Source organism: Anoplophora glabripennis, unplaced genomic scaffold (genome assembly GCF_000390285.2).
Source record: "Anoplophora glabripennis isolate ALB-LARVAE unplaced genomic scaffold, Agla_2.0 scaffold5, whole genome shotgun sequence".
Classification (NCBI taxonomy): Eukaryota; Metazoa; Arthropoda; class Insecta; order Coleoptera; family Cerambycidae; genus Anoplophora; species Anoplophora glabripennis.
Window position 1 is genome coordinate 737,648 of NW_019416525.1, and position 16,643 is coordinate 754,290.

Sequence of the window (16,643 nt, forward strand, 5' to 3'; positions counted from 1 at the left end):
AGCATAGCTTAGTTTTTTGAAAATTTTCAAAAATTTAGGTACTGAAAAGACGCCCAAAATGAAGAATTGAATATTACCAGTAAATATAAAAACTATTAGCGTGTGAATTTTTCTATCGAATGATTCTCGATGCAAAGAAAGATTTATTCTCATCACTGAAATAAGCATGTTGAATTAGAATATCCACCCTTAAGCGCGCTCAGGGGGTGGAATCATCCCCAAAAATAGAGAATATCAGAAATAATTGTAAAAATTCCCAAAAAAATATATTAAGATAATTCACATGCTAATAGTTTTTATATCAATTGGTAATATTCAAATTCTTCATTTTTGGCATTTTTTCAGCCCCTAAGTAGGGGGGATTTTTTAAATTTTCAAAATACCAAAAGCTCTGCTAATTTCAGTTTTTTACGACAAGTAATTTGCGACCAAAAACATATTTTTATGTATTTTTTTTTAATTCTCTGCGAATTGTGGAAAAATGGGCAAAAATCACAGGTTTTTTGCGGTCACTTTTTCAATTAAAAAAAAATTGAACTCAAAATATAGAGTTGGAACAAAAAATATTGAGTTGAAGTCAACATTTCAACCTGGAATTCAAAATTTCTTATTCGAGGTTTGAATTTGTTGCAAATTTTGGACTTGAATTTTAAATTCCAAAGTCAAGTTCGATGTTTAACGAAAAAAAGACAAAGAAATTTTGTTTTTGTAGCTATTACCATCGATACGTCTCCGAAACGACTCTGAGTTGGAGTGTCCGCTGACATGACTGTGGGCCTGACTGAAGGACAACAAAAAGCCGTACACGAAGGAAGAGGCGATGGCGAAGCTGGCTGCCAGAGAGGCCGCCCACTTTCGAGGGGTGTGTATTAATTTATTTATATAACGCCTAGTTTAGTAAATATTTGTATATTTTTTTGGCTGAGAAAATTTGTTGCCTATAAATATTTACTACCATTAGGCTATTGAATATATCCAAAAAAAACTATGACGTTTATGCAATTTTATTGCATGAATCGTTCAAAGGGTCATTTTAGATGAAAAAACCGCGGAGTGTTAATAAATTAGAGGGTGGAAATTGGAGATAGGCGTGAAAATGCACCCCTTTCAGTTTTTTAATTGTAGCTCGAAAACGAAGCTATAGTTTGTAGGAAAAATTATTTAGAGAAATGAATTTCCAATCGAAATGGCTTATTTAAACAATTTTAAAGGAAAATTTTATGCAAAAAAAACGTTAATAAACAATTTGAAAAAAAGCAAAAAATTTGATTTTCTGTATTTTTTACTTTTTTGCCTCAAAATTTCAAATTTTGAGGTGAGAAGTACCTATACATATAGAGTAAAAGTCAGAATTGAAATTTTGATTTTAAAATTTATATTAGGACATTATTTGAGGTTATAAACTGATTTGTTTTATAAAAATGTGTAAAATAATAAATAATGGTACTTCTCTCTTGAATTTTTTTGTGTTTTTTTAATTTATGAGCACCCTGTATATCTAATCTAAGATGTTTGTATGACAGTCTCATTTTTTCGAGGGGCAGAACTTTTTATAAAGAGTGACATTTTTCGACAAAGTCAAAAACAAAAGAGTTTCTCCTCTTGTCAACTCCCTCCGTGGACACACTGTATATACATTATTAATAAACTTTATTGTACTTAAATTTTCAAGTTCTTACAAAATTATTTTAGAAAAATTAAAAAAAAATCAAAAAATCTTATTTATTGCTTTCTTTAAAATTGTTTATAAAAGATTTTTTGCATAAAATTTTCCTTTTACATTTTTTAAATAAGCCATTTCGATGAGAAATTCAATTCTCTAAAAAATTTTTCCTCTGAGCTATACCGAAATTTTGCTTCGTTTTTGAGCTACGATTAAAAAACTGAAAGGGGTGCATTTTCACCCCTATCTCTAATTTCCACCCTCTAATTTAATAGCACTCTACGGTTTTTTCATCTCAAATGACCATTTGAACGATTCGTGTAATAAATATCTTGAACGTCATAGTTCCTTTTAACTTAATTCAGGAAGTGAATATCTTTATATCTTTTTTTTTAGTCTACGACAAGATGCACCGATGTCACATCCAGATCAGATTTTGATGAGAGTATTTTTTGGGCCAGAAATTCATCGAGTATATCGCTAATCTTTACAGCGAATCACTCATATGAAAATACCGCACAAAATCCTCTGTCCCTCGTATCGCCATCATATCGGAAGAGAAGTTTATTTAGTACATGAACCGCCACTATTGCTGAAATTTGATGGACACAATTAGTGCAGACACCGGACACTGACCGAAGATCTGTGGTAAGCTTGAAGTTTTCTTCACTGTGTTACGTCGTACACCTTTAGGTTATGATGTATTTATAAATAGTTTTATTTTTTTAGACGTCCAATATGTTATTAGGAATTTTTATTGTACGGACAAAGTTACTTCCACACAAAGCCTTGTTGAATGTACGGTTAATTATCTTTTACATTTCGCTGCTCTCGTTCAACCTGACGAAGCGAACAACATGAAAGCGAAACATCAAAGAATGTTGATATTTGGCGGAAGAAACTTTTAGGCTCACTATATTTTTCGATAAAATTAGCATTTAATGTGTTTTTATTTATGTTACAGGACAAAGAATGTCTGAAATGCTGAAGGAAGCCAACGAATACAAAAAGTTACTCAATTTAAAATAATTAATGTACTGGTGCTGTAATAATAATATAAGTACATGTAACAATATTCTTAATAAAGATTATTAAAATTTTGTTGTTTTCTCAATTTCTTCCTAGTTTCTTTCAATTTTCGCGCCAGATTATTTTATAGTGGGTGGCGCCATCTATCGAGTAAAGCTAAAAGAACCCACTAAATATGTTTCCTACCATTCCTAGAATTACATAGTACCTTATTACAACTTCTCACCGGTAGATGGCGCTGGTGAAAAATTTAAGAAATAATTTATTAAGAGGGCTAAATGTCTGAAAATTTTCCAATAAAGTAATTTGTAATTTAATTGTATGTATTTCTGGTGCTGACCACATAGGGAAAGGAGAATTAATTTGGAAAAATTCCTTGAAAATTATTCAGAACTGCATGTGGTAATTGTGTGTTTGTATATACAGAGGCATTCCCAAATTTATAAGAAATATTTTTTTTATATTTTACTCAATATATTCACATAAAATTATTAAATTTTGGGATCAGGAGAACATGAAGTGATTTTAGTCAAAATATGTTCCAAAAAAATTAAATTTTGGTATCAGGAGAGCATGAAGTGCAGCAGGTGTAGAAGACAAGGACATATATATCTCTTTTCAAATATCAGGAGCGGCAAAATACCTTCTCAGCCTTCCGTTACCCTGATCGATTGATAATGCCAGAAGTCAGAACCCATGTATATAAATTCATTTAAATCTTGCTTAAAGTTGCTGGTAAATAATGAGACCAAAAAAGTGCGTATACATTTATTAAAATAATCATTCACATGTGAGTAAAATACAATAAATTTCACATCTAGGATACATGTTAGCGGAGAGAGAGAGTTGAAAATATGTTAAGGCATATCTCTGCAGTTGTGTTGTCTTGAGCGCCTAGCAGCACGATCTCATCTGTCTTCATCTTCATCTGCGACCACTTCGGCTGCAATCTGAAAGAACACAACATATTTTGGTTATCTGAACAAGTGCCGTTGAAATGATCGTCTTACCGTTGGACGGCCAGAAAAACGGCCATAATGACAGTGTCCCCGTACTGCTTCATTTTGATCTCGCTCTCGGCCCGAGCGTTCTCTACTTTCTGCGTCCTGAAACAGAGCGAATATTAACGATTGCCGCTGAATATCTTGTCTTTTCAAACTCCCCTCTTTCCTTCAGCGATGACTTCCGTCCGGTAGATTTCCGCCTCAGCAGGCAATCTCACCGTGGCGTTCAGTTCCCCTTACTTCCTCTTGACCTCCTGCTCTTCTATTTTTATTGGTTATTTCCGCTCGACCACCCTGATTTGAATCTCCTCGTTCCGAATTTTCTACCAGATCTTTGCCACTTGCAGTAAACTTACGGCAATGTTGATTTCTTCACCGAAATTAGCTTTCTGCAGTTTGAACGTCCTAGAATTGTCCTTGACTTTCGTACCAGTCGCACATAGAAAATAGAGAATATTTTTTCAAGACAATTTGTGGACCGAAATTTTAATCATAAAATAGACGATATCAGACTGATTTTTTGAATTAAGAATTCCTCTTAAGCCCCGTTTTATTTTTAATCAGATACCCAAAAATTTTCAAGTGCATTTCTAATGATTTTGTCAATAAATAATTAATAATAATAAATCTATTTTTAACATTTACCCGCAACTTGTTTAGAGGGATTAATGTCGTCAGGAACACTATTAATAATATTCTCATCGTTGGGATCTAACAAGGATGGAAGATTTCGGAATAGACTTCATATTCTCCGCATCCCATCTCAAGTTGTCTTCCCACCTGCCGTACACCAACTCATTCTCCATGGAGAAAATCAAGTACCAAGACCAAGTGTTGTCCTGCTCGTGGTCGGTGTTTCCATTTCTTCCTCACGTTCATCCAAATATTCGGCAAACTACTAGGTTTGCCCGGCTCAAACAATCTGAAGAATCTTAGTAATACCCAAAAAATATTTACTTGACGTGAGAATGACTACATTGGGGGTTGTACCTCTCCATGGCAAAAAACTGGGAACAGCTATGTTACATCCACATTAGCATATTTCGAAGGCAACAAGCCTTCACTTTCACCCTTCCTTAGTAAATACCAATTGTTTATGATGTACATATATGCATATATTGTGATGAATATAATGCATATTTATTTGTAATTTAATTATAACTACTTTTCTTGACTTATATTTGAAACAAAAAAATTTGACATTATTCGCTGTCATTTGTCAATAACACAAATTTGACGACAGCATAGACCCTTTCGATTTGGAAAAATAGTAGCTATTAGTAGCTAATAGCAACTTAGAGTTACTCTGAACTGATATTAGTTGCTAATAGGTAATATTTTTGTCAAAACGAAAGCCCCCCATGAAAGGCAAGCAGATACCCATAGACAACCTATGAAGAGACTTGAAATATTCCAGTGAACGCGAGAACTAAAAGTATTCGAGTACATTTTTAAGAATCGAGTACCACTCGATATTTTATCCGAGATCTTCCATCACTAATGAATATGATACTCTTTGAAGTATTGAACATAAGCCTTTATGTAGATGATGGGAAATACTATGACTTAACATAAAGAAGAAGAAGACGAATAGTGATTAAACTGAAAAACACATGTTGACTTTTATAAACATTTCTTTTTAAATATTAAAAAACGAATAGTTCAGTTCTTAAAAGTTATAAGACAATGCAAAATGGTTCGTCGTCACAACAATCAATTGCCTGAAAATTTACCCCAACTCCAGAACCTCATCAAAAGGGATTCCGTCTCTTACCATGAGGAATTCTTGCAACAGTATCAACATTTCCAAAACACGATAGAAGTGTTCCAGTTATCGCCGGAACAGCCCAACAAAACATTAGACGATTTAGTTATGTTTATGGCCCAAGTTGCGCAATGCTATCCGACCGAATTACAGAATTTTCCGCAACAAATAATTGACCTTCTCCGAAGACATAATACAGTCCTGGACAATAATATGCGTATGACTTTCTGTAGGGCTTTGATATTATTAAGGAACAAGAACCTTTTGGCACCTACAGACTTGTTGGAATTATTTTTCCAGTTACTTCGGTGCCAAGATAAATCTCTAAGGACGTTTTTGGAAAATCACATCGTCACCGATATAAAAAACCTAAACGCCAAACATAAAAACGCGAAACTTAATACAACTCTGCAAAATTTTATGTTTACCATGCTGAAGGATACTAATACTAGAGCTGCGAAGATGTCCGTTGATATTATGATTGAATTGTATAAGAAAAACGTTTGGAATGACGCTAAAACTGTAAATGTTATAGCAACAGGATGTTTTTCTAAGATTACAAAAGTAATGGTGGCATCTTTAAAATTTTTCCTTGGAAAAGACCCCGAAGAAAAAGATTCCGATGAATCAGACTCCGAAAACGAGGTTGATCCTAAAGAGGTCATGATGGCCAACAAGGTAAACAAGAAGACAAGGAAAAGGGAGAAAAAGTTAAGTAAAGTAAAGAAATTGGCTTCTAAGGCTTACAAGAAGAAATCAGCAGCTCCCGTATTCAATTTTTCAGCCATTCATTTGGTTCACGATCCACAAGGTAAAAACTCTCATAAACGTGTAGAAAATATCCATAAACACTTTCATTGTTTCAGGTATGGCTGAGAAATTATTCAAACAATTAGAGAGCACCAACAAACGGTTCGAAGTTAAATTAATGACATTGGACGTCATTTCCAGACTTATAGGTTTACATAACCTCTTTCTGTTCAACTACTACCCTTACATACAGAGATTCATGCAGCCTCATCAAAGGGAAGTTACCAGAATTCTCCAGTTTGTAGCCCAAGCCAGCCACGAATTGGTGCCGCCTGACGTAATCGAACCAGTTCTGAAGACCCTAGCTAATAACTTTATAACCGAACGAAATTCCTCCGACGTAATGGCCATCGGGTTAAACGCTGTCAAGGAAATCTGTGCCAGATGCCCGTTGGCGATGGACGAAGATTTATTACAAGACCTGGCTCAATATAAGTCTTATAGAGATCGATCGGTCATGATGGCGGCAAGATCTTTGATACAGCTCTTTAGGAACCTCAGGCCTGATTTGTTGCATAAGAAGGATAGAGGGCGTCCTACCGAAGCTTCGGAAGAAATAGAGAACATTCGCTATGGAAAAATCAACGCTAAAGATTACGTGCCTGGCGCTGAAGTACTTCTTGAAGATAACAAGGAAGAGTTTGAAATTAATTCAGAATCCGATTCTGACGATGAACAGTGGATAAACGTTGAACATTCAGACGACGATGTAGAGGAGAGTAGCGATGAAAATGAGGAAGAAGGTATTGAGGACGAGGAAGAGCAAGAAGAAGGGGAAGAGGCAACTGAAGAGTCGGGTGTAAAAGAAAACGGCAAAGAAATAAATAAGAAAGGAAGAAAAGTCTTAAAAGCCAAGAAGAAGTCGGAAAACTTGGAAATCAAAAAAGATTTAGCTCAGAAAGTGACGTTGGACAGGATTCTGACCGACGAAGACTTTAAACGCATTGACACGGCGAACATCAGGAAGCAGATGCAAGGTCCGAAGAAGGGACTAAAGAGGAAGGTAGAAGAGATTCCGACGACCCAACTGTCAGATCTCGTTAAACTCAGCGATATAGAGAATATCTATAAAAAGAGGAAGCACGACAAACAAACGAGGATTGAGAGTGTTAAGAAAGGACAAGAGGATAGGGAAAAATTTGGGTACAAGGATGGGAGGATGAACGAACACTGCTCGAAAACGAACAGGGAGAAGAGGAAGAAAAAGAATTTCCAGATGATCAGGCATAAAGTGAAAGGGAAGGTGAAGAGGAGCTTTAAGGATAAACAAATTGCGTTGAGAAATCATTTGTTAAAATTAAAAAAGATGAAATAAAGCTGTTTTTGTAATCTAAACATTATTATACTTAAAGTACGATAATTTTTTGGGTTATGATGTGACCTGATGCATCTGGTCAGTCAATCACTTACATTATATTTCTCAGACCTAGCTGAGAATCTTTGAGGTGCACCTGTTCTCGGGCTAAGCTCTGTAGGGGCAGACCCGCTGTCAAAAACCCTAGGCCCACTCTAACATAAGCAGAAAACATTGTTGCAGCGGAACTGTAAACATTAATTTTAATTAATAGATTTGCTTGAAGAAAAAAAAAATATCTAGTTCTGGGAAATTATACAATATGAATTTGCAAGCGTAAAGTTTAGTTATGCAATATTGTATTTATTGTATTTGATTATGATATTTCATGCCACACGTCATTGGTACAAAGTACAAGCGAAACAATTCTGTTATAGATACTAATTTTAATTAAGCTCAAAAACAATAATCTGACCCTTGATCATATTTTTAGGTTAGTCATTCTTTACGTGTGTAGTGTGTGACGAGACACGTGACACGTGTTACCATTTATTTATTATTAATTATTTAATATTTATTAAAAAATTACTAAAAAAATAAAAGTTACGTTCATAGGTTACGTTTATATACTAAACAATTTCATTTTACATTTCTCGCGCGCCTTTTTCATACTCTACTTACTTACATCAGCGCCACCTTTACGTGACAAAAATGACTGACTTTTTGTATATAACACGTAGTCTTCGTCTTCTCTTCACGTAATCACCACTTCTCTCCTTTCCTAGGTCTTTGTCTACGACTCCATAACCTATAAAAGATTAAAAAAAATGTGTACATCTCTACAAGTTTAACTCCCTGTGGTTCAACTGTTACATTATAATTCATTTAGAAATACTCTTCAAATCAAGTGAAAGATTCAAGTAAATGTGCATTAAAGCGTGATTTAAATTTTAGTAAAATTTTAGGTTATATAAATTCTTAGAAACTCGCATTGATGAAAATGAAGATGAATGTAGTAATAAATAGGCAGTTGGTGCCTATGAAAGCACATTATTTTTTGTGGAATGCAGGTAATTTCGTAAGTGGTATCTTCTATAAAAAAAACCTAATGCTTAATTTAAAAACTCAGGTACAGGTCCGGTGGTTTCATACCTGTCCTCTTACGCAAGACAGTTGGGATTTTCCAGCGTAGTGGTAGGTTTAGTATATACAATTCTTCCGATATGTGGCATGATAGCGAAACCTGTTTTCGGGGCGATAGCCGATCGGTTTCACTGCCAGAAAAAGATATTTCTCGTAGCAGAGTTGCTGACAGCCGTCGCTTTCATAGCAATTTACTATTCGCCAGAAGTCCCCACCGAACGGGTTGTGCATTTCTCCTGTAGCGATAGCGAGGCAGTTTTTAACACCTACCCAGGCAACACAATCGACGAATGTACGCTTGCCGAGATACAGTCGAAGCAGTCACTGGAGAGTTGTAGGGTAAGGCTTATGTTTCTTATTAACAGTAAATTTAATTAGAAGTTAAAATGAGAAAAGATATTTAGTAATAGACTTTTTTTCGTTGTTCGTTATTAAATTGTCAAGGTTGGTTGAAAATGCAATTTGAATTTTTTTTTTTTCATAGTGTTAGTAACATAAATTAGAATTGCAGTTATATTACACCAAATTTGATACTTTAAATCCTTAATCCACGGTAAATCCTACAATGACTTGTAGTTTAGGAGCTTTAAAATTAAACATTAAATTTTATTACCCGTTTTAATGTAATCTACGTAAATGGTTATGGAATGGAAAATGATGTCCTTGTTTATATCTAAAATTTTATAGACCTCAGGAAATTGTTTAAATAAAGTTCTATTATTACAGAAGTAATTGAAAGGCGGCAATTTTAGTCAAGTTTTATTTTTAATAAGTCTAAGTACGTAAATAGAGATGCAATGACATACTAGTTACCGGTTTTTATTTAGAGATTAATCCTTTATAATTATGTGCAATCGAGCAAATATTTTAAACATTAGGGAATGATAATTCATTAAAGATAAAAGTTTTGAGATTAAAATTTTTATTGGTTACAAATCTAGTAGATAGATATTTAAACATCGATGCACATTCTTAAACAATAACAATTAAGCGAGTAAAATGAAAAATATATTCTTTATAGGATATCTTTCGGTACAATTTAAATAACATTTACTATTATTTAAGAAAGCGTCTTGATAAGAATGTCATAAATAACTTCATTAATATCTAAATATATTACATAAACTCATATAAGTAATGACTGTGTTTGAAAGCAGTTAAGTAATATAAACAATGATGTTTGATTCTTTGAAAAAGAAAACTTATGGTTATTTTGTACTACGTAAACAATAATTTCCGTATCTTATCTAAAGCAATTATTTTTTATGAATAAGAGAATTGGCGCAGTGATAATGAATGCATGTTTTTTTTGTGAATATTTCATTTTTCATGCATTTAGGATATCGCAATTTATAATTATGCAACTCAGTAATATAATAAGTAGAAATCAAATGAACTACGTAACGTTATTATACCCTCGACAATTTCTATGAGATATATTCACTATTAAATTTTTATATTCATAGTAGAAAATGCAGCAGTTTCTAATGTATCATAATATATTTCAGCTAATTTATTTAAATTTATTTTTTTTCAAATTAATGTTGAAAAAAGGCACTTTTGCAATATTAATATTTTTACCTAATAATTAAAACAAAATCGCAACAGGCCAAACTGATTGTGAGATGTAAAATAATGTGTTTTGCTTAAAAGAATTGCAAATAAAAATATTACTGGTCTGAAAATTGGGACACACTATAAATAAAATATATTTTATGTTCTTCATGAGAGTCTAAATGAAAACATAAGGAAAATATTATCATATCATCATATTTTTAAGGTCGTTACCTTTGACCTTTAGAAACACGCCATAATTTTGTTTCCTATAATTGCGCTGTAAAAACTACTATTTTTTTTATCTTTTTTTTCTAGTAATTTTAGTCTTAGAAAAAAATAACTATGTTTTACAGCTAGATTGCGAAGCGAACGCTACTATCTGGAACACAATTTGCACAAACTGGGACGCGCAGGAGTACTGCGACCCTTCTAAACAAACGGACAGACTAACATTTACCGCACAGGTGCCGCCATCTTACACCCAAATCTTCAACGGCACGGCAATATTCCGAGTGGGGAACGTGTCCCTGCCAAACTCGGACTTTGTCAATCCTATATGCCCCAACGAGAGCATATCGACTTCGTGCAACATAGACTGTACGGATTACAACATAAACGATGTGATCGGGGTAACGGGTGTTGAAGACAACGTGGCCTACGGGTTGTACCAGTTTTGGCTGTTTCTGGCGCTCATGATAGTTGGGTGGGTGTCGCAGGCGGTTGTGGTGTCTATCGGGGACGCAATCTGCTTTGAGATGTTGGGTAGGAAAGGGTCGTAGTTTTATGTATAGCGAAACGTTAAGCTTTTTATTTGTTGTAGGTGATAAACCGAACAGATATGGATACCAACGGTTATTTGGGTCCCTGGGATGGGGTATATTGGCGTTAATAACCGGCGTGATTATCGATGCTCTTAGTCAGGGCCAGTCGCAAAAGAACTATGTCTCGGCTTTTTATATGGCAGCAGCGTTTTTAGTTTTGGATTTCTTGGTTTCCTTCAAGCTAGAGGTGAGCATAAAGGAGTACCCAGTAACGTATATTTGTAAGAAATTATAATTAAAAATAACGTGAATGTATCGTTTCTGTGTTTATTTCAGTACAGTCAGAAAAAGCTGGCGGCGAACATACTACGAGACGTCGGCCGACTTCTCGTCGACGTCCGCATAATCGTCTATTTAATCTGGTGCATTAGCGTCGGCATGTGCACTGGCCTCATCTGGCAGTTCCTGTTCTGGCTGATCGAGGACCTTGCCAAAGCCCAAGGCTGCGAAGCGATGAACACAGTAAAGACGCTGCAGGGAATCGTAGCGGCCATTCAGTGTCTGGGCGGCGAGCTGCCCTTTTTCTTCCTTTCGGGGTGGATATTGAAGAAGATCGGACACGTTCAGACCATGTCCCTCGTCCTGCTGGTTTTGGGCATAAGGATGGTGTTGTATTCCGTAATCGAGAACCCCTGGTGGATTTTGCCGGTGGAGTTCCTACACGGTTTGACTTACGGGTTGTTCTTCGCTTGTATGGCGTCTTACGCGAGTATAGTCGCTCCCCCTGGGACGGAGGCCACCATGCAGGTAAGTTTTCTTTGCAAAAAAAAATTCGGTGAAAAGTCAATGGAAATTTTAGGGGATGGTGGGGGCCGTTTTCGAGGGCCTCGGAGTGTCCTTGGGCAGTTTCTGCGCCGGCCTGGCTTACAATACCTACAAGGGTCTGACTTTTAGGTACTTTGGGTACGGATCTCTCGTCATGTTCGTCTTACATGCTGGCGTTCAGTACTTACTGAAGTTGAAAGGTAACAAATATAAAATCGAGAATAAGTAGTAAATATTTGTTTTGTTATGGAATGACTTAATGGGGTTCTAGCATTTGACATTTTTAATGATTGTAATGTTCATTCCTGAAAACGAATTGTTGGAACTTCATTATATGCAAACAGTAAGATTCAAAGGTACTTAAAGCTTGCTTAGAATATAGTTTATAACAATAATTTTAAGTTGTGATAATACTATTTTAATGTTTTCTAATTATTGATGATGGCTTCGTTTATTTTGCATTTGTATTATATCCGGGTCGAAGGACCAAAAATATATGCAGAACTCTCTTTTACCGACATAATAACATTAAATCATTATTTCAAGTTTTGATAATGAAATACAATTATGCATTTATGATAAATATTTTTGTAGCTTATACAGATTTATGATTTTTAACCAGTTTGTTGATTATATAACATGTTATTTTGGTACTAACTGTTACTAATTTACAAACAAACTATAACAATTTATTTTTTTATAATATATACCTTTTAATAAAACATATATATCGCAGTAACAACCACTTTATCAATATTTTACAGTATACCACTTTGTTTATTTTTAGAATTTATCTGCCCGATAATATTATATCTTTTTGTTCGAAACATTCTAAAATTACTACTAACTGGACCCATCTTAAGACATTATTTTTATAAATGCCTCAACGTGACCAATTTATTTTTTCATTCTAAAATTTTTCCTTTTTATATTTGACGATTCAAAACATATCCAGAAAGTAAAATCTACCTCGGGAGTTTGTCACCAGTTAAATTCTTCAATATAGGGTAATTCTTAAGTTCATAGTCATATTTTTCCACAAGGTATCTCAAAAAAAAATTTTTTCAAATATCATTTTTCAAAAAACTTAAAAATACAAAACTTACAAGTCTGTGCACGGCAGTAACAGGGATAAAAGTTATCAGTTGTGTTAATTGGCATCTTAAAAACCAAGTTTTTCCTGCAATCACATAAAAAAATCTCAAGGGTTGAGATCTGGTGATCAGGCTGGCCACACGATGGGTCCTCTATCACCTATCCACTTATTATGACGAGTTAATATGTAAAAACCTTCGCTCCTCACTCCTAAAATCTCTTGATCTTATACCACGTGTTCTCCCTGAAGTTCAGGGGTATATCTTCTAGAAGACTCGGGAGATTTCACAAAAATCGCAAATAGTTTTTCCCCTCTAACCGATCTGGCAAGATAAAAGACCCAGCAAGAATATCGCGAACAACTGCTGGGATGCGCTGGCAGTCTGACGACACTCCCCGTAAATTAATAGCATGTTAAATTGTCATAAATGTGGGTCGTTATCAAAATTCAACCAAAGAACACAAACGTACAAAATAAAAAAGTAGAAATATTCACAAAAAAGTCTGGACGTTAGGTTTCTGTACTGTTCGTTTGAATATACGGGTGATTGGCTTACTTGCTTAAATTCTTTGTAAGGCCTGGCTTTATTTTTTTTGCCTTATTTTGGAGTTACTAAAAATATTGAATTTGAAATAATTGTCGTTTTGAATAGTTCTAGGTGTTGTTAAAAAGTATAACATTATACTTACCGTAAAATGTTTGCAACTTGAGTAAATCAGGGATCAGGGTACTGCATTTTTCTGCAGTTAAAAAAAGACAACAAAATGTGGTTTATTTTACTATAAAATAATTACAAATTACATATAAAATAAGTGATTATTTGCTGGAATACGTCAGTGAATTCCTTTGCCTGTTTTTGTGTTTGTTTAGAACTACCACCGTTTTAATTTTGTCGAAATTTCGTTACCTTTTTTTCTCTTTTGCAGACGTCAAAGCAATGTACGCTCCACCAAAGGATGCCCTAGAAAAAATACAAGAGGACGACCAGCAAGAACTCACATTGGTTGACTCGTAGCAAAATAAATTTATACTTGACAATGGCAGATCTAGGTAAAATAGCAGATTACAAGGGAAACTTTTTTGGGTTTATTGATCCAGGTGAATATTTTTTGAAATAGTTTTTGGATTTTTTTTTCTCTTGGTAGTAGCATCTAGTAGCATTTGGAATAAGTAAATTGTAGGTGGATCTTACAGTTTTGAAGGATATATAAGTATTTAAATGTTTGTGGAATTATATTTTTGTATAAACGTATAAAAATAACATTGCTTAAGAACGAAGTGTCGAAAAAAAAATTTCCAACGAAAATTGTCGACTTTTGACAGGATAAATGCAGCTAAAATTTTGTCAGTTATTCCTAGGACACCCTGTGCAGTAACGATTGAGTATAGCATATAAATTTTTAGCAGTTTTGCGCGCGGGCAATATTTGGCGCCCAACGTGGGGCTTAAATTTTTTGTGTTAAAAACATTCAAAATATATACAGAAAACTGTCAACGTGCCTAATATTGTTATTTATTAAATAATTAAGCGGCTCTCTCTGAATAGCAAAATATGACACTGAAAAATGAGAAAAAAAATCAACATACCTATGTCTAATAATACAAGCAAACATATTGCCCCAACTGTGATTCTCTAGGTCTGTCGTTGCCAACTAGTAGGTAATTTCTTACAAAGCAGGTGCTTATGTTATTAAAATATTAAGTACTTATGTTGATAAAAGGCCTGCATTCTAAAGATATGGCTTAATCCAGAACAATTAAACCATATCTTTATACAATGTTGTAACTCGATTGTTCTATTATCCTTTATTTATTTAAATAATTATTTGGGCCAGACGATGCAATTGTCTCTAAATAGTATTGTGACTGTCTCACAGTTGACGCTGTAGGATTGATTCCTCGTAGATTGTGATAGTAATCGTTTTTAAGACTGTGAATATCAAAGATGGCCGAGTACACTCTCTGAGATTAGATTTGATCTGTTTGGTTTTTCAAAGATTAATTTATCTGAGAAAAAAATCCTATCTATAGTTTAAATCGAATTTTTTATTGTTATTTATTTAAATGTAAGTAATACCCGGACTTAAATTCAAAAAGTGAGAACAATCTCATTAAAAATTAACCTTTTAATTTAGACAAATACAAGAGTTATCACCGTTACTTTCATTCACACAAGCTATCACTCGGTGTATCTATAATTGTGCTTGCCGTTGGAATTGAGCATTTCCGTGAATAAATTTCATGGCATTTTTTACGAGTTCACATAATTCGTCTATTGTGTAAACTCCAAACTAAAAATCGCATGGACTACAGTCTGGCGACCTTGGAGGTAGTGAAATTTAATGAAGATTCGGAAAATGTACTCTTGGGATGGTCTTGAGACACCTAATACGGATAAAGTTGATTTTCACGTAAATTCGTATGCACTTTTTTACGAGACGCTTTGACTTGCTGGATCTTCCTCAGTGATGTGTAAAATATCTTCTACTTGCATTTTAAGGTCTTCAGGCACGTTCCTTGCAGATGTCCTGCTTCTTAAACATTTCGAACAACATAAACAAACCTACTAGTTGCGGGATGATATCGCAAATGAAACACTCGGCGTACAATAGCGATGCTACGGCAGCATTTTGACAACACTCCCCGTATACTAATATATCAATTGATTCATCACTGCTGTAAATACGTTTAAAACCCGAATCTAATCTCAGAATTTGTAACAAAGAGCGAAGTCAGTATTTTCTTACCTGTAGCGTACTAATTCTTTTTTTTTTTTAATGAGGTTGGATCCTTCTCGGATATTTTTTAGTTGATTTCTTTTCTGTTTTTGGGGGGGAAATAAATTATTAGAAAAAATATATTTGCTTATTTTGTATCCTATCCCTATCCCCCTATCAGATTTAAATTAATCGTTTTAAAAAAATGTGTTAGTTGAGGTAGAGGTTCTTTCGATATACAGGGTGTTCAAAAAGTTTGGAACCGCCCTCTATCACAGAAAATACAGCTCAAACAAAAAAATGATTAGGACAAAAGTTGCAGGGTTTTTAGTGAGCAATCCAAGGGTGACCTTGACCAAGACCTTGAAGGTCATTAAGAGGTCAAGTTGAAAATTTTAAATGGAACCGTATACTTTGACCCCGGAAAAGAAAATTTTTACGTTCAGGTATGACCTTGACCATGACCTTCAAGGTCGTTTAGAGGTCAAGCCGATTTTTAATAAATGACCCGATATTCTTCGCTCTTTTCATTTGCGGGATCAAAAGTATACCGTTCCATTTAAAATTGTCAACTTGACCTCTAAATGACCTTGAAGGTCATAGTCAAGGTCACATTCGAACATAAAATTTTCCGCTCACCATTTCCGGGGTCAAAAGTATACGGTTCCATTTAAAATTTTCAACTTGACCTGTAAATGACCTTCACAGTCATGGTCAAGGTCACCGTTGGATTGCTCACTTAAAACCCTGTAACTTCTGTCCTAATCACTTTTTTGTTTGAACAGTATTTTCTGAGTTAGAGGGGAGTTCCAAACGATTTGAACACCCTGTATGTATATGCTCTTTGACACCAACAGTTAGGTAATTGATGATATTATAGAAAACAACTACCCTGCGGACTAAAGCGCTGTCCAGCATTGACTTGCATCCGCACTATCTAGTAAACTTGTTATCTCATCTTTATTATTACTTAAAAATT

General features: G+C 34.4%; 2 protein-coding genes across 2 annotated transcripts; both read left to right on the plus strand.

Annotated features, from left to right (window-relative positions):
- Positions 1–5,293: 5,293 nt before the first annotated feature.
- Positions 5,294–7,606, plus strand: LOC108907342 (protein SDA1 homolog). Its single transcript, XM_018710985.1, has 2 exons — positions 5,294–6,272; positions 6,328–7,606. The coding sequence occupies exons 1-2, from the start codon at positions 5,390–5,392 to the stop codon at positions 7,584–7,586; spliced, it is 2,142 nt and encodes a 713-aa protein (XP_018566501.1). The 5' UTR covers positions 5,294–5,389; the 3' UTR covers positions 7,587–7,606.
- Positions 7,607–8,173: 567 nt separating this feature from the next.
- LOC108907472 (major facilitator superfamily domain-containing protein 6-A) lies at positions 8,174–15,805 on the plus strand. The gene is made up of 8 exons (XM_018711175.2): positions 8,174–8,472; positions 8,520–8,635; positions 8,695–9,047; positions 10,619–11,027; positions 11,086–11,273; positions 11,363–11,833; positions 11,886–12,051; positions 13,874–15,805. The coding sequence occupies exons 2-8, from the start codon at positions 8,560–8,562 to the stop codon at positions 13,960–13,962; spliced, it is 1,752 nt and encodes a 583-aa protein (XP_018566691.1). The 5' UTR covers positions 8,174–8,472; positions 8,520–8,559; the 3' UTR covers positions 13,963–15,805.
- Positions 15,806–16,643: the final 838 nt, after the last annotated feature.

What these genes read in the sequence shown, in the direction of transcription:
- LOC108907342 (XM_018710985.1), top strand. Translation starts at nt 5,390, where the DNA reads ATGGTTCGTCGTCACAACAATCAATTGCCTGAAAATTTACCCCAACTC. An exon ending in TTTGGTTCACGATCCACAAG is followed by an intron (nt 6,273 to 6,327) that starts GTAAAAACTCTC and finishes TCATTGTTTCAG; the next exon opens with GTATGGCTGAGAAATTATTC.
- LOC108907472 (XM_018711175.2), top strand. Translation starts at nt 8,560, where the DNA reads ATGAAAATGAAGATGAATGTAGTAATAAATAGGCAGTTGGTGCCTATG. An exon ending in TTATTTTTTGTGGAATGCAG is followed by an intron (nt 8,636 to 8,694) that starts GTAATTTCGTAA and finishes TTAAAAACTCAG; the next exon opens with GTACAGGTCCGGTGGTTTCA. An exon ending in GGACGGAGGCCACCATGCAG is followed by an intron (nt 11,834 to 11,885) that starts GTAAGTTTTCTT and finishes TGGAAATTTTAG; the next exon opens with GGGATGGTGGGGGCCGTTTT.